The sequence below is a fragment of the Ailuropoda melanoleuca genome, chromosome 8, assembly GCF_002007445.2.
Source record: "Ailuropoda melanoleuca isolate Jingjing chromosome 8, ASM200744v2, whole genome shotgun sequence".
In the NCBI taxonomy this organism is placed as follows: Eukaryota; Metazoa; Chordata; class Mammalia; order Carnivora; family Ursidae; genus Ailuropoda; species Ailuropoda melanoleuca.
The window spans coordinates 62,771,491-62,794,858 of record NC_048225.1 but is presented as its reverse complement, the minus strand read 5'-3'; the positions used below and the strand labels follow the sequence as shown (position 1 = coordinate 62,794,858).

The following is a 23,368-nucleotide window of genomic DNA, read 5'->3' as shown; positions in this document are numbered from 1 at the left end:
AGAAACATGGAGGAAAACAGCATTCCAGAAGAGTGCCTCTGCTCCCGGCACCCACGGGCTTTCATGGGCACGGAGTCTCAGCAGGCAGACGCTCCAGCAGGAGCTCCGGGCCCCGCGGTTGCTCTTTGACTAACGGGGTTTCCAGGAACCCGCGGGTGAGCTGCGATGCTTGCCGCGGGCGTGAGGCCCCAGGCGTGTGCGCCGCCTGTCTGCGCAGATGCGTCTGCCTGTCGGGGAAGGACGGAGTGGAGGGGCCCGCAGCTCACTAGGTTATGATTAATGCTTCCGTCAGGTCTCGGTCTCTGACAGGACACGGGTCGGGGGAGGGGTTCCCTGGCTGCAAAGCTGATGGTCGTTCGGGTGTGATCATCAGAGACACTGCAAGGTGTAAAGGTAAAGATCAGGGCGCGAGCGTCTGCCTGGCTCCGGACTGAAGCCTCTGCCGGGCATGGCTTTCACGTGGCCCCGGAGCAGATGTGGCCGTGACACGCGTCAGACCGTGTGCGTGCGGGGGGTCCTGGCTGCCTCAGGGCCTGGCGGTACCCGGCCAGGCTGCTCCGGGCATGAGCTTCCGGCAGCTTCCGTGCTCCTCCCAATCTTCGCAGGCACCCGAGGAGTTAGGAATCATTCCCCTCGTTACACGGATGGCGTAGCTAAAACCCCAAGAACTCACAAAAGCCACCCAGCACGCCGGAGCTCGTCAGCTCAGAGCTGTGATTTGCATGTAAGTCTGGGGACATCTGTAGCCCTTGCCCCTTTGTGCCATGCTGCCTCCGTTTCCCCGCTGGATGGTTCATCAGTCTAGCCCTGTCATTCTGTAGCACGTGATGGGACCCTGTACCTTGGGGTTAATAGAGCGATGGGTACGGTCCTTTGCCCTTGAGGCCAAGGCGGGGGAGTGCTGCTGAGACCACGGCTCCCTGGAACTTGGAAACACTCTGGTAGTTTCCGATCCTAGTGGCTCTGGGGCTTGCTCAGAGCACCTGCTGGGAGAGAATCCCACAGCCCCGTGTACCCCTGACCACGGAAAGGGCCTTTTTCCTGGGTGCAGCACTGTAGGGGCTCTGGGCTGTGGACAGGAGACCTGGGCAGAGGTCACAGTCAGGCTGGCCTCGCCGCAGACATGGATACTCCCCACTGGGCCATCCACTGTCCCTCTGGGGTGCAGGGCATCGTTCAACAGGGAAGGCGCTTCCCACGGGCTCCCTACCTGCCACGCCTCTGCCAGCATCCCCGGACTGGCTGCTGCCTCGTCCTCTCCCTCCTCCTGGCCAGCCACCTTACTCACCCACCAGGGATGCTTCAGGGCATCCTGGAGGTGGTCAGTCCCAGTGTGTGGAGCCCCAGAGTGTGGAGCTGGCAGTGCACCAGGGATGGGACCCCTTGGGCAGCTCTGGGAAGGCAGCTGCCACCCCTCAGCCTCAAAGTTGGGGCTCAGTTCCTGACCCTGTCTGCTTGCACCTGATGCCACTCCACATTCCTGGGGCACGGCGGGCCTGTGACCTCAGGCCCCAACCATGCCCTGCACGGCCCCACAGGCAGCCTCTCCCAGGCCCCTGCCGGGCTGGCTCCCCCCCCCCTTTGTCTAGACAGAGCCTGCAGGCTGGGCAGGTGGGGAAGTCGGTGTGGTGCCCCCACTCCTCTGTCCTGGGGCGTCCCGGGTGGTATTGGAGTCTCCCCGACTCTGGCTCCTGTAGGACACACCTGCCCGCTTCCAGCTTCTGCTGGGGACCCAGCAACAGAGCCGCTGCGTGTGCTTGCACAGCAGTGGGGCCTGCTGCTGCCGCTCTCCGTCACCACGCAAACGGTACCCGCGCCAACGTCCCTCTCTCTAGGCTCTCGGGTCCTGGCTATCCCTGGCTGCCCACTCACACTACATCAGAACGGCCCCTAGACCCTCCCTTTTTACAGGTGAGAAGCAGCGTGTTTGGGGTCGCTCAGCTGGCCAGGCGTTGGGCCAGAGCTCAGGCCGAGGCCCCTGAGCTTCCGCTCCCCCAGCTCTGCAAAGAGCCCACGAGATCTCACTGCCCATTGTTTGCAGGATTGGGGGAGAGGCTGTAGGGGCCTCCAGACGGCTCTGTGCGTGGGGGCCCATCTTGCTAGCGGGCTCCGGGGGCTCCCTGCACACGCGGCCTGCGTGTGGGGGCTTCCACAGGTATGGACGTAAAGCAGGCCACGCTAGAGTCTGTGCTCTGTCTCCTGGGGATGTTCACACAGACTGGCGGTTCCGAGTCCTGGGAGGAAACTGAAAACGTTTCTCTTCCCCTAAAATTGAAAAATATTAATCAGAAAAACTGTAAATCATGGAAGGTAGAATAAGCTTCCAGGATACCAAGAAGAACTTCAAGGCCAGGAGAGGTGACATGATCTGCATGAGGTCACACTGTATGCGGTGGCCGAACCGAGCCCCAGACCCAGGCTCCTCCTGCGTGCACTGCCTGCTCCCCCATCAGTGGCCTGCCCAGGGTCCACGCGTGGCCAGCAGGTTTGGGCCGAACCCCACAGGGCACGTGGGTATCAGGATGCGGACACCCAGGGATGCAGACAGCCCCAGACGACTGCCACGGCACGGAAACAGGCTTGGGCTAGGGGTTCCCGTCAGTAAGGATTCCTCCATAAACATCCTAATTTCATCGACCTGGTTGTGGGGCAGGTAACGGTGTGCGCCATTAACACAGTCACTTACTGCCATCTACGACGCGGGCACGCGCTCTGCCGCACGAGATGAACCTCTGCTTTACAAGGTAGTGGGCAGGCGTGCGGTGGCCGCAGCTGCTCGGCAGGTGTAGCGGGCTCCCGGTGACCCTGCAGGGAACAGGTCGCGGGTCTGGTGGCGCACGTACAGACGCCCCTTCCCGCCAGACCTGTGTTCTGACGGGCCCGACGGGCAGGCACGCAGTGCTGACGCCGCTCTTCTCCTGCCGCTCCAGTGTGCCCACTGCCTCCGACGGTGAGTCACGGCGATTTCATCTGCCACCCGCGGCCTTGTGAGCGCTACAACCACGGGACCGTGGTGGAGTTTTACTGCGACCCCGGCTACAGCCTCACCAGTGATTACAAGTACATCACCTGCCAGTACGGGGAGTGGTTTCCCTCCTACCAGGTCTCCTGCATCAAGTCAGGTGAGTGTGGACGGCCCGGGGCTGCACCGCACACGGTGGCCGCTGGCCGCGTCCCTGCCCCCCATGCAAGGCTCAGGTCCATGGCGCAGAAACTCATCATTGTGAGACCCTGTCACACGGTCAGGAGAGCTGAGCTCTGGTCCCCGGGGCAGAAGGGACGGCAGCCTTTGTCTGCCCCCAGCCTGTCCCTCCCACTGGTGGGGACCTTGGCCCACGGGTGTGACCCAAACCCAGCCATTGTCTCCCGTGTGAGGACACGTGTCAGAACACAGAGGATGGCATCCCACGGAACACCTGCTCTCACGAACGCATACACCAGTTGCAAACGTGGGTGCCCCTCGGTTCATAATAGATGACTAGCAGAGCAGCCTTCCCGCTGGCCCCGGGAGCCCAGGGCAGTGAGCACGGGGCGCAGACCAGGGCGCCAGCACCCACCCACCCACCGTCTCCTGCACACCCGGCCCTGCCTGCTTGCCCTGGCGTTTCCTGACCGAGCAGTACCTCCTGGCCACTGTACGTGGGGGCAGCGCTTAGTGACGTGGGGCCTCTGGAGGCCCTCGGATGGCAACGGGAGCCCGAGTAGGATGCCTGCGGAGGTGGTGGAAGCAAGGGAGGGTGGGGGGGGGGGGCAGACAGGGTGGCCTGGGCCCCAGGGATGGGAATCGCTCTGGAAGGCTGTCGGCTGCCCCTCCTGGCAGGTGTGCTGACGGCCAGAGACAGTGGGGAGCAAAGGCCACGGAGTGCTCACCGCTTTACTCCTCCGTCCCTTTGTTCAATCCAGCCCACAAGCCCAGCCACCTCCCCACCTCTCCCCCTGCCCCGGCCTGGGCGCACTGCGAGCACAGCTTCCCCTGGGGAGACGGACCTCCATTCCCTGATGGAGAAGCACGGTGTTTCCAGCTGGGCACTAGCTCTCAGCCCCGTGGGGAGCGTGCCCCTGCTGGTCTGCCGGCAGCCTTGCAGAGGCCATGCTGCAGACAGGGTGCAGGGTCCGGGTGTGGGGAGCCCACAGGCACCCACCAAGTGGACACAGGGCCGTCCCAGTCTGGAAGCCTCACGCGCTGCTCTGTTCTCTCCCTGGCAGAGCAAACGTGGCCCAGCACCCACGAGACCCTCCTGACCACGTGGAAAATCGTGGCGTTCACGGCGACCAGCGTGCTGCTGGTGCTGCTGCTGGTCATCCTGGCCAGGATGTTCCAGACCAAGTTCAAGGCCCACTTTCCCACCAGGTGAGTGCTGGGGTCCGATGCTGCGGGTGGGTGCTGAGAGCAGAGTCGGGGGTCAGGCGGGGCTGATGGGGGAGAGATGGGAGCATGCTCCTGGGGCGCTCTAGGGCATTAGTGGTCAGAGTGCGGGCTGGACGGGGCTCTCCTCCCTCTCCCCCACCTCCCGTGAGCCCCAGGCGCTGTGGGGTGTGGAGAAGTGCTGCACAGAGTCGGGGCTGCCGCCATGCAGGGCCCCCTAGGGCCCCATTCCCACCACCCGCACATGGCCCACAGGGAGGATAAGAAATTCACGGAACTAATTAGGAGATACGGCGAAGGCATGTGACGCAGCAGGGGTTCAAGCACAGTTTGCCTGGAAGTCTCTGGAAGGAGACAGGGTTCTAGATGAGACATGGGGGAGGGGGCAGGACCCACTCGTCCTCCCCTCACCAGTGCATAGAGAGGCTCAGGGCTGATGCCTCCGTCCTCTCTGCGGTCATCACGGAAGAGGAGCTCATCCGGAAGCAGGTACACCCAGCTCCTCTGCCCCAACAGAGCCCCCACGGCGGCTGCTGGCTGGCCACGTTCCCGGGAGGAGGCGTGCTGGGAGAACCAGGCGATGAGTGTGTGGCCATCTGGAGGTGGAGGACAGGGCCCTGGCCAGGCCTCCCCAACACCAGCCGCCTCCAGCCACCTCACTCCATGGAGCCCCGAGCGTCTTCGGGCTCCCGTGCCCGTGCTGGCCTCCCCTTGGGGACCTCGTGCTTCCAGACCCTCAACGCGGCGTGCTGGCAGCAGGGGCTCCAAAGCCCAAGGAAATGCCATGTCTGGACATGGCGTTGGGGGGAGGGCAGGCCCAAGTCTGCAGATGTTTGGGGAGCAATTCCAGAGAAGCAGGAGGAAGGAACAAGGCCCATGCCCCCAGGAGGCAGGGCAGGGATGAAGGGCGAGCTCCCTGTGAACCTTCAAGAGGCTGCTGGCTCTCATCCGCGTGCCCTGGACAAGCCAGCCCTCTCCCTCCTGGGGAGGACCCTGTCCGCGGCCCTGCCATGGTGCTTAGCCCACACATGCGCTCACTGAGTGGCTCTCCAGCGTCCACACAAATGTGGCCTGAGCAAGAGTCCACCCTGGGCTTGCCTGGAAGAATACGATCTTCTATCTGGACAGCTGAGCGCGGTTTCCTAGAACAACTAGAGAATAATCGACACAAATGCTTGAGGGCTAAAAACTCACATGGAAGAGTCTGGGGATCGCTTTAAAGATCCCTTGTTTTGCAGGTGCCCTAAAGCCCACCTCCTAAGCATGAGTGCAGAAATGGCTGCTCGGGCTTGTTTCCAAGTGCCCCAAAGCACCAGAAGTCACAATGTGTGGGTGAGCCCCTCTCTGTGACCCCTGGGCCTTCTTCAGACGCCGTAATTACAACGGAACATGGGCCCTGATCACTAAGCCGTACTGGTGAGGACAGAGACAGCAGGACAGAAGCTTCCGGCATGTTGGCAGGCTCCACGAGGGGTCCTGCGGGGGCCCAGTGGACGGGGGCCAGAGATGGGAAGGAGGAAGCCTGAGGGGGGCGCGGGGTCCAAGACAGAGGAGCACGCTGAGGGCGGAGCGTGGCCATGGTGCTCAGCGCCGGCAGCCAGAGGAGGCCCGGGAAGGAGCCTGGTCCTCCCGCAGAAGCTCCACGCGGCTCTTCAGCGGAGGGCTGCACGGGGTCACTGGTGGGCTCAGTCCAGGGGTACGTGCTGTCTGACCGGTAGGCACTTTCCTTCACACAGGGGGCCTCCTCGGAGTTCCAGCAGCGACCCGGACTTCGTGGTGGTGGACGGCGTGCCTGTCATGCTTCCATCCTACGATGAGGCTGTGAGCGGTGGTGTGAGGGCATCAGGCCCTGGGTACCTGGCCTCCGTGGGCCAGGGCTGCCCCTTGCCTGTGGACGACCAGAGCCCCCCGGCATACCCCGGCTCAGGGGACACGGACATGGCCCCAGGGGGGTCAGATCGCTGTGACGGCGGCTCAGGCTCTTCTGAGCTGCTCCAGAGCCTGTATTCGCCTTCCTTGTGCCCGGGGCGCTCACGCTCCGACAGCGCTGACACGGGGGCCTGCACCGCGGGAGAGGCGGCGTCCACCAGCCCGGGCATCGACATCGCAGACGGTGAGTGTTTGCCCCGTGCCTGGCACCTGGCTCTTCTGTGGCCTGAACCGCTGGTGGTTCTCCTTTCGTGTGAGGCCTCGGGCAAGGCTGTCACGTCCCTGCGATGAGCCCGCAGCTGAGATTTCAGGAGGCACCACGCCATCCAGAGCGGGAGGGCTGCACAGTCCCGTGCTTGGTTTCGTAGCCTCCATGGGCACCAGGATGCTTCCTTCCCCGTCCCTGCTTTACAGGGGACTTTGGAGGCACTGAGAGACAGGGTCACTGTGCACACGAGGAGACAGGCGCATGCGGTCAGGTGGCCCTGGAGAAGCTGTGTGCATGCGGGGCGCTCTCAGCAGGCGTGAAATCACAGGCACGCGGGCCTGGCCGCTCACAGCTCACGGGTCAAGGGAGAGACCAGGGTGCTTCCCGGGAGGCTCACAGCGCCCCATGCACGTGGGAGCGCCAGTCCCGGCAGTGGCCACAGTCGCCCAGAGCCCGGCCTCCTTCCTGCATGCCCACTGCCTCCATGTCCCTGAGTCCTGCCCTTTGTCTGGCTTGAGCCCGAGGACACTTGGTTAAAGTCTTAACGTTTTATTTTTCATGAACTTGGTGCAAAATTTTCCAGCAAAGAGATGTCTATGGAGACGTGGTTTATGTGATTATTAACTGATATGTGGAACTTAACATTTTCTTCTCACTGACACCAGCTTCTCACTGACACCAGGAATTATATATATAATTTTAATAAAGCTTTTAATCCCTGATGCTTGCGGCTAAGTTAGTAACTGTCTCTCCTTTCACAGAGATCCCGTTAATGGAAGAAGACCCATGACCAGAAAAGCCACGAAGATTCTCCTGCCCCTGCGGGGCTGGGAACCACACCCCTCGGTGTGAGGCCCCAGAGGGACAGAGCGTGGGGGGTTTCTAGCTTACCTACACAGGGACCGTGACGCGCATCCTGCATCTCGGGCTCGACTTTGCGGCTGGTAGCAGCTTGCACCACACGTGCAGGGAACAGGGACGAGGGGGCCTGGGCGCTCCTTGTGAAGGGGTCCAGTGCATCCTTGCCGCAGAGCGGGGCGGCTCCACACGTGTCCCGCTGAACCCCGCGTCCCGTGACTTGTGCTGCGGGCACTGCCTACTGCCTCTGCAAGCATGCCCCCCACCTATTCGCCCTGCGGTCTGCTCCACACAACGTGGCCGCCGTGTGGAAGGCTCCCGGGTGCATGGGGGCCGTCTCCTTGATCCGGACACGGTACTCAACATGGGAGAGAGGAAAGGAAGGACACGGGCAGACTCTGCTCCCTGGAAGTTGGTTCACAAGTGCAGTTGATGAGCTCTGAGCCAGGAGAAACACAGTGGTTTTCTGTGTCACAGGCTGGCGCACGGATCGTGCTCCGGGTAAGTCTCATGACTTTGCGGATGGTCGAATGTGCTCACGCGCATCTCCTGGTGGACAGAGTTACAAGGTAACGTTCTGTTTGGCGTTTTAAGGTGTCCCTTGACCATGTGTCTCGAGAGTCGCGAGTCCCCCATCACCTCTAATGATGTTGCCCCCCACTCCCAGAATGCAGCCATACGTTTATTTTGCAAAACAGAAATCGTTTCTGTAAACATGCTCCTCCAAATAAAGTACGAGGCTGGATTTTTTCTTTGCTTTGTCCGCCGAGCGCCCAGGCCGGCCTCCAGGCCCAGACGGCTCTCCGCTCTCCCCTCCAGCCGCTCCTACCGCGAGGGCCTCCCTGGGCCCACCGGGTGCTGTTCCTAAGAAAATGATTGACAAAAATGTTTCCCAAGTCCTGAAGTGTCTCCTCAAACACATGTTGATCTGTGGATTTGATTTCTCTCCTCCTCTGGGCTTTAGGCAAATATAAACAAAACTCTGATCCATAAAATTGCTACATCGATGGAGCGCGAGAAGCTTGGTCAAATCCTGTTTTATGCTGACACAGACTGATTAAAAATTAAAACCAAATGACAGTTTGAAGCGTGGCTTTAACTGTGGAGTCGGGCAGGTAGACGAGGGGCAGTGACCCCCGTGAATGGGGGCTGAAGGCGGCAGCTGCGAGGTGCCCGCCGAGCTGGCCTGGGCAGCAGCTCCGCGGCAGCAAGAGCACCGGGCGTGAGGAGCAGTGTTTAGTCCTGAGAACTCAGGCGGGACACTGCATCACAAGCTGCATGGAAGGAGCTGGTTTTCATGTGTGTTTGTGCTTAAATGTCACCTGGCCTGCCAGGAGTCAGGGCATGGGCGGCTGGGGGAGGTAGTCCAGGGTCCACAGTGGGCAGCCTCCTCCAGGCAGCCGCCCCAGGAGCCAGGCCTTGCCCACGCCTGCGCCTGTCCTCCCTCCCGGGCCCCTGAGTGGACAGCATGGCTTAGAGAGCAGCAGGCAGGCCTCTCACTTCCCAGAAGTGGGCAGGTGGGAAGGGGTGACTGGCCTCGCCTCCTTCCGGGAGCTGTTCTCCTCCCCAACTAGAGAGCTGAGCACAGGGATGCCGCTCCATCCTGTACACCTGGAGTCAGGCAGCGAGGTGCCACACACGTCCAGGTATCCGTGGCAATAGTGTTGGAAGCATAGCGGCCCTGTGGAAGGAAGTGTCTGCTTCTGGGCCTCAGAGTCTAAATGCATCACCTGGACCCCTCAGTCCCTTTAGCTTCTGGCCGCAGTCTCGCCCACAAACGCCGTTTGCCATGACTTTCCATCCTCGTGAGGTTGTGTGGCAGGAGAGAACACTCGTGACATCCCCACACGTCCTGGTCCTGGCTTCATGTGAAAGTTCTGGAAGGCCCTCTGACTCTGATGTCGGGGACCCGTCGGCAGTCAGGCCTGTGTCCCAGGGCCAGGGAGAGTTCCATCCCCAGCTCCGTGCTTCTGCCCCGGGCGGGGAGGTGCCTGGGGCCAGAGCCCACAGCCTAGGACCGCAGTCCGCCCGAGGTGTCCGCTGTCTCTGGTGCAGAAGTGAGAGCCGGGCTTCCCTCGGCCTTCCCTGCTGGCCTGTGGCGAGGACAGTGAATGCTGGGCACACACCCAGCACCCAGCAGGCATTGGTGAACCGTGGCTGTTCTCCCCTTGTCGCCAAGCGTGGGTGAGGCTGTCACGGGTCATTTCCAGGCACCTTTCACCTGCCTGGGTCCCTGCAGCCCCTGAGCTTGCTTGCAGGTGTTCTGTGCTGGGGGCCATCCCCAGCGGATGGGCAGGAAGGTGGGACGCCTATTCCCCTGGACCCTCCCCCCAGGACCCCTCCCTGACTTCCGTATCTGAGCCTTCCATGCAGGGGAAGTGTCTGATCCTCTGAATGCTCCAGAAGCTTCTGCTCAGGGAAGGCAGGATATCCTCAGGAATTTCCCTGAGGACTCCGAAGGAGCCAGATCACCTCCACAGGCAGCCCTGTAGATTAACGCTAACCTGTTCCCTAATTTTACAGTCTGTCTTGGATTGAAGGGATAAAAATTAATGCCCATCCATTTCCAAGGTGATAAAGGCACAAGCCCACAGTAAAGACGCCTGGTCTAGCAGGCAGAACAGGGCCCAGAGAGCAGTCGCTTGTCAGGGAGGGCGGGTCCCGAAATCATAAAACTTAATGCAGAGTGTGTGGCGTCCACACAGGCGGCGTACCGTCTCCACACTGCGCTAGCAATCAGTCCCTGGGTACCTGTAATGCACAATTCTGTGTGGCCCAGCCATCTGCCCTGTTTGAGGCACATCGATGCATCCAGAGCCTATGGCAATGCTGGTCCCTGGTCCTCCGAGGCCTGACTCAGCACGGAGTTCCCACGTCCACAGGCCACACAACTGCCCTCTCCATTCTGGTCAAGTGCTCCCTCCCACGGTTCCTGTGGACCCCTGACGTGGGCACAGCGATCTCAGCCTCGGGCTCCTGGGGGCCTGGCAGGTACTGGGCTGTGCGTGTCCTGGCTGGGCTCTCCGCCCAGTCCCTTACAGAATCCACACCAGGCAAGACCACGGCGTTTGACCTCACACCCTTCACTAAGGTGAGGCTGTGAACGGCCCCAGCCTCCATTTCTTCTTTGGCTTCAACACCGTGATGACATGGGCCATGGAGCAGGGCCTACCCGGAGTAAACACCCACTACTGCCTTCTCTGTCCTCTGTACTCCAAGGGGATCCAGAAATGCCCCTTCTTCCGCGTCTCTTGTCGCCCCTAAACCAAACCTCCAGGGCAGCAGCATCCCTGCCGCTCGCTCTCTCAGCCTTTACAAGACGCAGGAATCCTCTGAGGCTGGGTGAGGCCCTCCCGCAGCCCCTGCCCTGCTGGGGTGTTGCATCCTGGCCTCAGCTGCTCCTCTGGGGCAACCGCAGCCCTGCTTCTGCCCCACCCAGAAGCCCCCATGGCAGTGACCGTGGTGAGAGCTGCACGCTCCACATGGGGCTTCTTGGGGAACCTTGAGCCATGAGACCAGCTCCTCCTGATCCTGAACTTACTGAAATCTGGTGTCCTAACGAGAACGAGAAGGGGCTTGTGTAAAAGCCTCATTGAGAGCCCGCGTGGAGGCATCACAGATCCTCGAATCAACGGTGCATCTGGCCCGGCGGATTTTGGCGGGGGTCCTGCACCCCAGGGGACATTTGGCTGGTGACATTCTGGGCCATCACACTGCGTGGGGGGGGGGACATTACTGGCATCCAGGGGTGGAGGCTGGGGACGCTGCGAACACTGTGCATGCACAGGAGAGCCCCCAACAAGGAATCGCCCCAAAGGCCCACAGTGCCGAGGTAAGAAACCGTGGTTTCAGAGACACTGCGTGACGGCATGCCACGCACTCAACGGACACCAGCGAGGTTTGGCTCAGTCACTCTAGCTCTGAATCAGGGCCCTGGGCCCCCCACCGCCTGTGGAGGCCTCTGGAGCCTCCCACAGAATCATGTCTCTAAATGCACAACACAAAAATCAGTGAGTCACACGGAAATGCAATTATCAAAACATTTTAAAAACAAACATATAACACGATTATCGTTTATTTCTCGATCGCATTAAAGAAGAAGGTAGAGCCGCAGGTCCGATTGTGACCATAAATGCAAAGCAGCAAGTGCTGTGTGAGCAGTATCTGCCCCCGCGGCAGGGGAGCAGACCCGCCAGAGCACGGCTCCCGGTGCGCAGGGGTGTGGAGGAGCGTTCACAGCTGCTAGGGCTGCGCCGGGGAGCGGAGTAGAGCGAAACACGGCGGCAGCTCTGAGTGGGAGCTGCCAGGCACTGGCTCAGCTGCACACCCCCGCTCGGATGCCCCCCACGCCCCCCGCACAGCAGCCTCCACTCGGACCCCCCCACGCCCCCGCACAGCAGCTGCCGCTCGGATGCCGCATCACCACACCAAGCAGAGAAGCCAGAAGAAATACATTTTCAAACTATTGATGGTAAAACAGAAATTGGGATCAAGCATGCTTACAGAAAATAATGACCTTTGTATTCTCTCTACAGAAGATGATGAGAGAAAATCACTGTCCTAGAAAGAGAGTCAACACACGGCCACAGCATGTAGACAGCAGTATAAGGGACAACTGTCAGCAGATAATCAATAATCATAATTTACAGACTCCTGTTATTCCTCAGTGTGTTATTTCTGTGACGTCCGTGTGGCCAGCTTATTGAAATCCAGGATTTGTTGATTTCTTATTCTAAGTAAACACTCATGTTTGTACCGCAGGTCCAATTTTGCATTTCTTGTAACAAGGGCCCCACGATGGCGGGCCTGCCATCTCACTGAGGGCTGCGGGCGGCCGGGGTGACCCCCACACCCCTCCGAGCTCCATGGTTCAATCAGCCTCCCTAGCGCCCAGAGTAGAGATGCAGCCCCAGGTAACGTGGAGGCGGTCGGACGACAGTGAGACACCGGGTTCTCACAGCACCGCCCAGCGCATCATCCCCAGCAATGCTCCCCACCACCCTGGGGCGCGTGGGGAAAGCATTCCACGCGTCTACATAATAACTGCTAAAAAAAAAAAACCCCAAAAAACAAAAGACTATTAAACCAAAATACCTTGAAACCAAGCATTTTCCCACGGCCTGAGCTGTCTCTCCAGCCTTTGCCATGCTTGTCCCACCTCCATCCGTCCTGGAGCCCCTCGACCCAGCGATGTCACCGCATAGTCACGTGGATCTGCCCCCCAGTGACATCACCGCGCCATCAGGTGGAGCCCCTACCAAGTGACGTCACCCCGCGCTGAGGTGCAGCTCCTCGCCTTCGCTCAATCACATGTTGCTGCCCTTCCCGTGGTTTTTCTATTTAGTAGACAAACGTCGTCTGGTGAAGCCAGGAGACCCGGTTCCTGGGTCTCTGTCACTAAATGCAGGACTTTGAGCAGAAGTCCTTCCCCCTCTGCCTGCAGCTCCCAAACTTGCTGGGTGAGCAGCTGGTAAGACCCTCTGGCTGACGCAGCCCTGCTTTTAGAACTTCCAGCTTCTGGGGGTGCCTGGGCGGTGCAGTGGGTAAGCACTGGACTCTTTTTCAAGGGTTTATTTATTTGAGAGAAAGAGAAGAGGAGCAGGGGGAGTGGCAGGCAGAGGGAGAGGGAGAAGCAGACTCCCTGCTGAGCTGGGAGCCCGATGTGGGGCTCAGTGTGGGGCCTGATCCCAGGAACCCAGGATCCTGACCTGACCCAAAGGCAGATGCTGAACCAGCTGAGCCACCCAGGCGCCCCTAAGCGTTGGACTCTTGGTTTCAGCTCAGGTCACGATCTTGGGGTCGTGGGAATCCTTTGGGAGGCAGCTGGAGACTCACGCCCTGGAAGCCTTCCCAGAGCAGTACCACCTGCTCCCTGGCCAAGCCCTTCCTCTTGAGCCCCCCACGAGGACACCTATGGGCGGCAGGCCACCTGCATCTTCAGGTCAGCCTGCCGCATAAGGGGCATGCGGGGTCCATCCTGCCCGTGGTGGGCACTCGTGCCCCAGGGCTCAGCATGGTGCTGGTGCTGGGGCTCCTCCCAGGTGTCCCCAGGCCAGGCAAAAGCCCCAGGTGGGGTACACCTACCTGCTAAGGGACACAGACGATTTTACACGCTCCGCGGGCAGACTTCTTTGGAGATTTAGGTTTTTGCTTTTTTAGCCTTCCATGTGTACAATAAAATACGCTCCCCTTTTTAAGTCACATTTCATTTTAAACAAAGCAACTTTTAAAATTCAGCAAATAATAGCATATCCAAAGAAGGCCGAGTGGTGAACGAGTGATACTGGGAGCGATGGAGTAGAGACCTCCGGGGCCAGCCCTGGACTCACTCCGTCACATCTGCGATTCCTGTAAAAGCAGCATTTGCTGCTTGAGATGGGAGCCTGTGAGCACTTAACACCCAGACAAAGCCCACCTTCCAAGACTTTGTGCGTTGTGCATGCAAGTGTGCACACGAGCGGGGGGAGGCGGGTCAGGGAGTGGTCCTGGCACAAGTGAGCTGAGCTGCTGACCCCATCAGCCCATAGTCTCAGCCCAAAGCACTGGAAGACGCCGGGTCACAGGGACACTGCTGGTGGGACGCTGCCCCAGGCGGGCTTGCTCAAAGAATCAGGTGTGGGACCAATTCGGAACCCTCCGGAATTCCACCTGTGTCCACACTGCAGACGCCGAGGCCTCCATGTGGCTCTGAGCCCAGAGGCCCCTGGAAGATGAAGCAATTCAGCATGCTCAGCCCCCCAGGTCGGCTGGGCCAGGGAGGGAGCCCGCGTTGGAAGCCAGCAAGGCTGGACAGGGGCCTGACCAGCCACTGTGACTGCTGCCACTAACGGAACCTCCTGGCCAGTGGCAGGAATGGCTCCCAGTTCTTTGCCTCAGATCCTCTGGGGCCCCCCCACACCCTCAGAACGGGAACACGGCCCCCTCTCCTCTACACACCAGAGGCCCCTCCCAAGGGCATCGAGCATGCTGCCCTGCCCCTTCTGCTGAGATCCCTTTTGGGTCTTCAGCTCTCAGTTTAAGGATCCCTGAAGGTCTTTCTTGTCCTCCATGCCTGAAACCCTGCTCCCCTGCCAGGCCTCTCCCATCTTCGTGCCACCCCCGTCCCACGTGCTCTGGCCCTGGACTGGAGGCCCCGTGAGGTGGGGCAGGTCAGTCTCCATCACAGCTACTCCTGGGGCCCAGCTCTTTGTCTCCCACCCAGTCGACAGTGAAAGCTCTCTGAGTAAACAAATGAATGAATGATCCCGCGCTTCTGGGAATGACTGCCAATAGCAGACGTTTGCGTGCACTGCCATAGAGAGTGTCTGGGGACAGACTTGGCTCTCATATGGGCAAGTCAGATATTTCCAAGACTAATCTATCCTCTCCAGAAGGGGGTGTCTCCCCATCCCGGAGTGGGGAGATGCATCCTGTGATCCAAGGACCCCAGACCCAAACAGCGGAGCCTCTTGGGTCCTCCTCTGACAGACCCCGGCTGTCAGCTTGGGAGGACGGGGTGCAAGAGGGGGGCTGGAAGCGTCCTGGCGAGGCTGGCCCCCTCCTCACCTGCTTTCTCAGAACTAGGGAGGCAACGTTCCTGTGCTCCCAGGGCTGTCCAGACCCCAAGCAAAGACGCAGGATGTGCTCTCTTCCAGAACGTTCTGCTGATACTACCCCGTAGTGCCCTCCAGGTTCATCTGTGTGGCAGAAGTTTCTTCTTTTTCAAGCCAAATGCTCTCCCGTCGCATGTTTGTGCCACGCTGTTTATCCATCATCCATCGATGGACATGGGCTGCTTATACCATTGGCTGCTGTGAACACAGGGTGCAGATAGCTCTTCCAGACCCCTTCCTGTCCTTCCGAGGGTATGCCAGAGGCGGACAGCTGCATCGTATGATGACGACGGGTTTCACTCTGCAAGAAACCATCTGTTTCCCTCAGGGCCTGCGATGCCTTAGCACAGACCCAGAATCAGCCCCATCCTGACACCGAATGCCCTCCTCTCAGGAGGCAGTGGCTGGGCCCCTCGAGCCTCACAGGGACCTGGGCTCGCAGCGGCCAGCTGGAAGGCGCCCCCTGGCCCTGGCTCTCCGTCTGCCCTCCCTGCCAGCCTGTGCAGGACAGAACTTCCTCAGCCGGACACAAGGGCTTGTCTGCAGGTGGCTGGTGTGGGGAAGTGCAGACAAGCAACAGGAACAGGGCTTGGGAAGAACACAGCAGAGGAGAGATGGAGCGGTGGTGATGGTCTGTTCTTGAGATGTCCCTGCTGGGAGTGCACGGCCACCCTCTGCAGTGCCAGGAGCACCTGCCTGGGAACCCCCCCCCAAGCATGGGACGGAGGAGCCGTACTGCCCGCTGGCTCCTGCCGCCCGGGGTCCAGAGCTGCCCCAGGGGCTGCTGACCCCATTGTGAGGGCGGGCAGGTTCCTGGGAGAGCCAGGTGACACCGCGAGGTAGGATGCTGACAGGTACACCTGCATGAAGCTGATGGCCTCACCAGCAGCCGGAGGGAAAGCTGGGTCCCTCCTCTCGCACAGGGATCTGGCCCACAGACAATGCAAACCCCGTATCCATCAAAGTTGCAGCAACCCACCCCCGCTGCAGCTCATCGTAGGCCTGGCGCAGGGCTGCGCGGACAACCAGCTCATTTAAACAACCCGCGAAGGCATCTGGGAGCACCTGGTTACGGACGGCGAAGTGGAGGCAGAGGCAGGGTCAGGTGTGTGCCCAAGGTCACCTCACTGCTCCACAGCAAAGCAGGGCTCAGAGCCGCCCCGCAGACGCCCCGCCCGGACGCACAGGCGTGCGGCGAATGCAGAGCACATGGCACGACAACCGCCAAGCTGTCCTGGGCCAGCGAGAGCCAGACCTAGGGGCGCGAAGGACTCTTGGGCTCTGGCGGCAGACGGGCCGCGGAGTTCGGGTCGAGGCCCTGCCGTCACAGGCAGCGTGACCTTCAGCAGGTCATGTAGACGGTTGCACCACTTTCCTCATTTGTAAAACGCAGCTGTGAACACACTGTCGTCCCCAGAGCCAAGCCGGGGAGCAGCCCAGGCGCCTGCCAAGAGGAGGGGGCGATCGGCGCACAGTGGGTACCCTTCCGCAGCGGGGAGGAAGGCGCTACCGACGCGCAGTAGGCCGTTCATGCAGGTCGGGCGAACCCCGAAGACGCGCTCAAGGGAAGGCGCCTTCAGCCTATAGCTCCGTTTACACTCGCAGAGGGTGCAGAAATCAGGACCCTGGCTGCCTCCAGGGCTGGGGGCTGGGATCGGCTGAGGCCAGGTGGGAAAGAACATTCTGGCAAAGTGGCAACTCTCTCCAGCCTCACGAGGTTCAGATCACGCAGCTGTTTTCCTTTTTCAAAACTCAACACATTAGACTTAAGCATTTCATTGTAAGTACCTTTACCTCAAAAGAAAAATCTGTAAAAAAAGATTCATGTCTAGTCAATGTCGCACACTGAATTTAGGGGGAACCGTGCAGATGTTCACAGTGTTCATGGTGCCCTCAGTGTGGGGCAGCTCTGTCTGCCGTGTCCCCATCTGTTCATCTGCCCTCGTCCCTGAGGCTCCCTCCTCCAGCTGTCACCAGAAGCCTAGAATAACACCCAGAATTCAGCCACCGGAGTGACAGGGCCTCAAACAGCACCAAGTCCACCCGGCCAAGGGGAAATGCAGAGGGAGGAAACTGGTGGGACCCGAGCCCCGAGCCCCACGCGGTAAGGAGGATGTGGGGCTCCCCCACAACACACGACAAGCTCCTTGCCGCCAGCCCCCCGCCTGGTCTGCTGTTCACCGCTCCAGCCCGGGCCCCCCATGAGGAGCACAGAGGCAGCTGAAAGGGGGCGTCCAGCCAGATCTCCACACGCAGGACCGGTCCGCTTACATATGTCAGGACACTGGGCCTGTGGGGCCCGCACAGAGAGACAGGTTTATCATAAGGAGCTGACTAGCACAGTCACGGAACCCGCAAGTCCAGCGTCCACAGAGCCTGTGTCCCTGTTCAAGTCCGAAGGTTGGTGGCTACTGTGGGACCAGTAAGAGCCTCATCTCAACACAAAGGCCATCAGGCAGGAGTCCTCCTCGTTCAGGGCATGGTCAGCCTTGTGTGCTACTCAGGCCTCAATGGATTGGATGAGACCCACCCTCTGGGGAGGACAATCAAGTGTTAGCCCCACCCAGGAACGCCAGGAATAACATGCGACTAAGTATGTGGGCCCCTGTGGCCCAGTCACGTTGACACATAAGACTACCTATCACACACGCCTGGAGCCGGTCACTGACCGCCCCCACCGCTAATGGGGTGTCTGGCAAGTCTGGCATCGCCCAGAGCCCAGCCCTGAGCTGAGACACAGGTGTCTGTCCCCGAGGACAGCAGACACCGCCGTCCACGGAGTTTCTCAGCTCGGCCTCCCCTCCGCTGAGCCCAGGAAGGCCACAGACTGGCGTTTCTGTCTGGAACAACTGGCTGCAGCCCCCAGCGGGGGGACACGTCCCTTTCTCCTGCCAGCAGAGCTTTGAGAAGAGGCACCATCTCTGGACTTGCGGACAGCAGGGGCACGGCCTGCCATCCAGGGCCTGACTCACTCAAGAGCAGATGGGAGGAGGCTGAGCTCTTCAGCAGCCCGTTGGGGGCCACACAGCTGGCTCCTCTGTGCAGGGCTGGGGTGGAGGGGGCGGGGAGCTTTCTCTGCTGGAGCTCCTTCCCCGCCACCGCGCCCATGGACTAGGGGAGTGAAGCCTGCAGGGGCGGGTGCATTAAGAGAAGGTGGGCTGGGGAGGCCTGCACGGGACTTGTGAGGCAGAGCTTAAAGGGAGTGCCTTCTGGAGGAAGCAGGCACGACCATCAGCTGGCAGCTGCTCTGAGTGCGGGGCTCCCTCCCCCCGCGGTTCTGCTTGGGAAAGTCTGGCTGAGGCCCGAGAACTTGCTTCCCTGACAAGGGGGCTCTGAGCAGTCAGTGCTTCCCTGGACTTGGAGCCAAGTCCCCTCCTGGGCAGCCATTAACAAAATGGGCCACACGGGGGGCTTGAACAGCACCAGAGGCCAGGAGTCTGAGGTCAGTGTGGCACATGGCAGGCTCTGGGGTGAACCCTCCTTCTGGGGCACACGACCACTTCCTTGCTGCCTCGTCATGTGGCAGAGAGAGCGCTATTGTCTGTTCGTATGAGGACACTATAAGGGTCCCCTCACGAGGGCCCCGTCCCCACGACCTCTTCCAACCCTGATTACACTACCCAAATACCATCGCTCTGGGAGTTAGGGCTTCGCCACGTGGATTTTAGGGGCACACACACATTCAGCCCATAACACCCTCCAAATCTTGCCTCTCTGCCTCCCCAGCACCCACAGCACAGACTGCATTCCTGTCTGCCGGGGGGGCCGGACACGCCAGGTGAACACTGGGGGGGTCTGGGGGCCTGATGGAGCCCAGCAGCACGGGGTTGCGCTAACATGATCTCGCCAGGTAAGCGCTTGGTCCACTTGAGCTTTGGACTCTCTCCAGGCTCTTCTTCCTCCTCTGAGGACCCAGGGGCTTCCAATCCCAGGCGTTCCAGGCAAACGGGGACAAGCGGGTCACCCCAAAACCTTGTTTAACCTGTATCTTGTGAGGAGTGAGACTGGGCTCTTTTTGTGTGTTTACTGGACTCTTGGGTCACCTTTTTCACGGTTTTCTTACTAGGATTTATCTTCAAAAAATACACTGAATTCACGGACACTCTCTATTCCTCTCTATCCACCCAAAAGAAATACCCTGCCTAATCAACTGTTCGCTCGTTGACTTTCCTTTTGGATTTTTCCCGTCATACAGAATGCCTAATTCTTACCAGTTAACGTATTTTTACCCTTTCCTTGATGGCTCACGAGGTTCCTTCCTCATCTAGGAGGACTTCCCTCACCTGAGCTTCTACAAATACGCCCCGAGATCCTATTCTCATACCTTCATGTTTTATTTTGATGCAAACACTTAACTCCTGTATAGAACTTGTTCTTACGTATGGTTAGGGCTGGGTCTCTTTCTGTTTCTCTTGAACTTGGATAAACAGTTGTGTGGGTACAATTTCAGTAAACCACCTCTGCTTCTGGCTGGAGACACCACCGTCGCGGTCTGGCTCCTGCTGGGCTCTCTCGTCCGTGTCCCTCCACGGCTCTGGCGCCGACCCCGGGCTGTCCAGGCACTGAGAACGCAAGTCTGCGTCGTATCATTTACTGAAGCTGGTCCTCCCTCCCTCCCACTTTTCTTCATGAATATTCTCTAACCTTTTGAAACCTGGTATTATTTCATCCATGTTAAATTTAAAATTACTTTATCCAGTTCTTGAAAGTAGTATTTTTAGGGGCATCTGCGTGGCTCAGTCGGTGAGCGTCTCACTCTTGATTTCGGCTCAGGTGGTGATCTCGGGGTGCTGAGATCGAGTCCTACGTCGGGCTTTGTGCTCAGCTCAGAGTCTGCTTGAAGATTCTTTCTCCCTCTCTCAAATAAATAAATCTTTCTTAAAAAGCATTTTAATTGTAATTGCACTAAATTTATATATTAGTTTCTTAAGGGCTGGCACATGTCTGACACTCTCTCTGCACAGAAACCCGTCTCACACATCTCCAGCTGTGCGGGTTCAGTTCCACGTCCTTCGCTTCAATTCTGTCATTTTATTTGAAGAAATAGCATAGCTTTCTCAGCCTTGGAAAGTGTATAGCTCTGTTGCTCTTAGGAATGGGATCAAAACTCTGTATTACTCTCCCTTTCCAAATTCTACCAGTTGTAATAAAACCTGATAGATTGTCTAGGTATGCTCCCAGTCGTCTGCGAATGAAGAGATTTTCTGTCCTTTCCCAATACTTATTGCACTGGGTTCACTTCCCCATCTCACAGAACCAGTGAAAAACTCCAGCACTGTGTCAGCCCAGTGTGGCGAGAGCCGGCCCGGGACCTTGTTCTTGAATTAACAGAACGACTCCAACATTTTTCCATTTAGTAAAATGTTTGATCTGGGGTTTTAGTAGAGTTTTTATCACGTTTAAGTAGTTTCTCTCCACACTCAACAACTTCTTAAGGGAAAAGAGAATACATACCTGTCAGATTCATGATAGAAGTACCAAATATCTATGAAATTGGGTCCATAAATTGTGAGGTGTAAATCATATTTCCATTTTCTCTGCAACAGTATGAAACTCCTAATGTTTCTGTGGTTAGAAAATTTAAAACAACAGAAAACCCTGCTTTGGAAACCCCACTCCTGCCATCTCCCAGCAGGGCATCCACACCAGGGTCTGCGGCCCCCAGGGCCCCCGGCCCAGCAGCCCATCCACACGCTGCACTCAGTCCAGAGAGTGACAGGTGGAGGTGAAGGGGCGCGGAGGGGAATGAGAAGGCAAGTGTGGGAGAGGCCGGCTTCCAAGCGGAGGCCAGGGTCAGAGGGGTCAGAGGCGGTGGTGGCAGAGGCCAGGCACGTGATGGAGAGGGGACAAAGCTGGTGTCCCTGCGGCTGCCACATTTGCCAACCACAACTGTCATGTCCATAAATGAATTCTCATACTCCCGGGAGGATAGCGGAAGCAGGTCCGAATCCCATCATCAGCAATGCTCTGCTGCCACGAGGCCTGCCCTTGAGTCCCTGAAGTGAGAAGACTTCTGCCTCCTCCTGAGGCCCCGGCGCCACAGGGTCTTCGCGTCCACGGCCTCACCTGCCACGTGGGGAAGGAGGGGCTCGGCCTCTTCTGCAGGGACACCTGGCCAGCACTTGGGGGCAGCTCAGGGACGCCCAGCAAACGTTTAGCCTGGGGGTTTCCGACTCTACTGCAGGTCGGGGCTCCTTCCCCCCCGCCCCCCAACAGCTCCTCACTTGGCTGTTGCTGACCCTTGGTCCCTGGCTGGTGGGCCTCCTCAACCATCCCACCGGTTACCCACTCTGCCCAGGGAAGGAGGTGACAAGGGGCATGTGCAGCGCATCCCTGCCCCATGCAGACTCTGAGGAGTGGCCGCGCTTCTGAAAGCTCCCCCTGGTCTGGGCAGCCAGACGACTCCTCCAACGGTCCTGAGTGTCCAGGGCACGTGGCTGTGCTGCGGCCGTGTGGGGACAAGTGTGGGGGCAGCGAGCCTGAATAGCGCCTGTGTGAGAGGCCGTGGGGGCCTGGGAGGTTCCTGCAAGGCAGGGTGTCCACGCGCCAGCGCCCCATGCCATGGGGGGCTCTCTGCACACAGTCCGCCCAGGAAGACCGTTTGCTACATGGCTTCCCCTTCAGAGACCCAGCAGGCAGGACAGGATCAGATATATACACACAATATACTAACTCATATTTCTCCACATATAGATACAGATCTGTGTCTCACAAACTCAAATATTCTTCAAGAACATCTCCAAAGCCTGCATGTGCCCCGGGATGTCAACGTGCCCCAATTTCCTCAACTGGTTGCCCTCTCTTTGGTAGCTCAGCCCCTCCCAGTCTCTGAGAATCAGAAGTAACGCTGCAGTGGAACCATCCACACGTCAATACTATTTCAAAAAAATGTTTAAGCACCAACAAAAAAATTGAAGCACTAAAACTGTGTCAGAAAAGACTAAGAATGTACAAGTTCCCTGGAGGGTCTGGGGGAGGTGGTCTTAGGCGGCGTCTGGGCTCATTAAGAACGAAACATGGGGTGCCTGGGTGGCACAGTCGTTAAGCGTCTGCCTTTGGCTCAGGGCGTGATCCCGGCGTTATGGGATTGAGCCCCACATCAGGCTCCTCTGCTGGGAGCCTGCTTCTTCCTCCCACTCCCCCTGCTTGTGTTCCCTCTCTCGCTGGCTGTCTCTCTCTGTCAAATAAATAAAAAAAAACTTTAAAAAAAAAAAAAAAAAAAAGACGAAACGTCCCAGGCTCTCATGCAGACGCAGGCGAGGGGCAATGGGGCCGCGTTCCCACACCCCATCCGGGCCCAGGTTGGCGTGCTGTGCCCTACTTCCACAGCGACTCACCACTGGCCTCCCAGGCCCATCAGCCAACAATTCCATTACGCTGGAATTGTTAGTTTTTTGGTTTTTCTTTTTCATTTTTGCCAGTTGATGGGTAGGTTTGGGGGGAGCTCAGGTGTAGGGCGATCCTACTTGCCCAAGCGCCAAGCCACTCAAGATATAAGATGGAGTATTGGGCACATGGGTGACCAACATCACCGTCACCAGCGGTGAAGTCGGGTGCAAGTGGGAGCCAGGAAGAGCGTGGGTGGTCTCAGAAGAGCACGCACTCGGGTGTAACCATGGCTGCCCGGCTGCTGGCTCATGTGGTTCAGGCGGAGGGGGAGAGAGGCAGACCAAACTCCTTGCACCCTGGGTCCCATTGACGTGAGTCCCACCCAGAAGAAAAATGAGAGCCGAAGCTGCCAACCAGGTAAGTCACCCCGTCTCCGCGGGGAGGAGATGGGGCAGCATGAGAGGCTGTGGATACGGAGGGGGGCTTGCCCCGCTTGAAGCAAACGTCAGGATGGGAAGAGACACTTGTCTCCCAGCAGGACCTCGTGGCATCGCACTGGTTTGGGTCGCATCTCTCAGATCGCGAGGGAGGCTGGGCACAAATTCACAAGTTTACTGTCCGTCGATGCTTTTTCTCCTGGGAATTCCGCATCCCTGTTCTTTGCCCATCGTTCTGTGGTGTTCTCTGTCTCTGTCTTACTGGTCAGAGAGCATGACTGACGTCCTGAACACCACGCTTTCCTCAGCACTGCACACTACGAACACATTCCTACCGTCTTTGACTGCTGTTTTCACTATTTACGATGAAATAGAAGCATATGAAAACTGAAGGCTTTTTTTGCCTTAATGTAGTCAAATCCTTCATCAATTCTTCTCTTTAAGGTACAGGGTTTTCATACCTTATTTAAGAAACCCTGTGCTTCCTTTTATGGGCCGGGGGGTAGCAAGAGTTTTGGGATATGAATGAGCTAAGGTGCCTGGACCACATCCCGAGGGTGGAAGCGAACGTCTGCAGGGCCAGCCCGGTGGAGAACAGTGTGGACGGGAGGCAGAGGGGCCGGCCTTTCCCCCACTGAGCCAGTCCTGA

At 58.8% G+C, this 23,368-nt stretch overlaps 1 protein-coding gene across 2 annotated transcripts in view; it reads left to right on the top strand.

Moving 5' to 3' along the window:
- The window catches only part of SUSD4 (sushi domain containing 4), a 92,857-nt gene extending 84,063 nt beyond the window's left edge, over positions 1-8,794 (top strand). The window contains exons 5-8 of one of the 2 annotated variants that reach the window (XM_002922392.4): positions 2,931-3,122; positions 4,207-4,351; positions 6,103-6,479; positions 7,265-8,794. In XM_002922392.4, coding sequence (XP_002922438.2) covers positions 2,931-3,122; positions 4,207-4,351; positions 6,103-6,479; positions 7,265-7,293 — 743 coding nt within the window. In that variant the 3' untranslated portion in view covers positions 7,294-8,794. The remainder of the gene's footprint in view (positions 1-2,930; positions 3,123-4,206; positions 4,352-6,102; positions 6,480-7,264) is intronic. The other variant, XM_034666588.1, reaches the window with a different exon arrangement.
- The last annotated feature ends 14,574 nt before the right edge of the window (positions 8,795-23,368 follow it).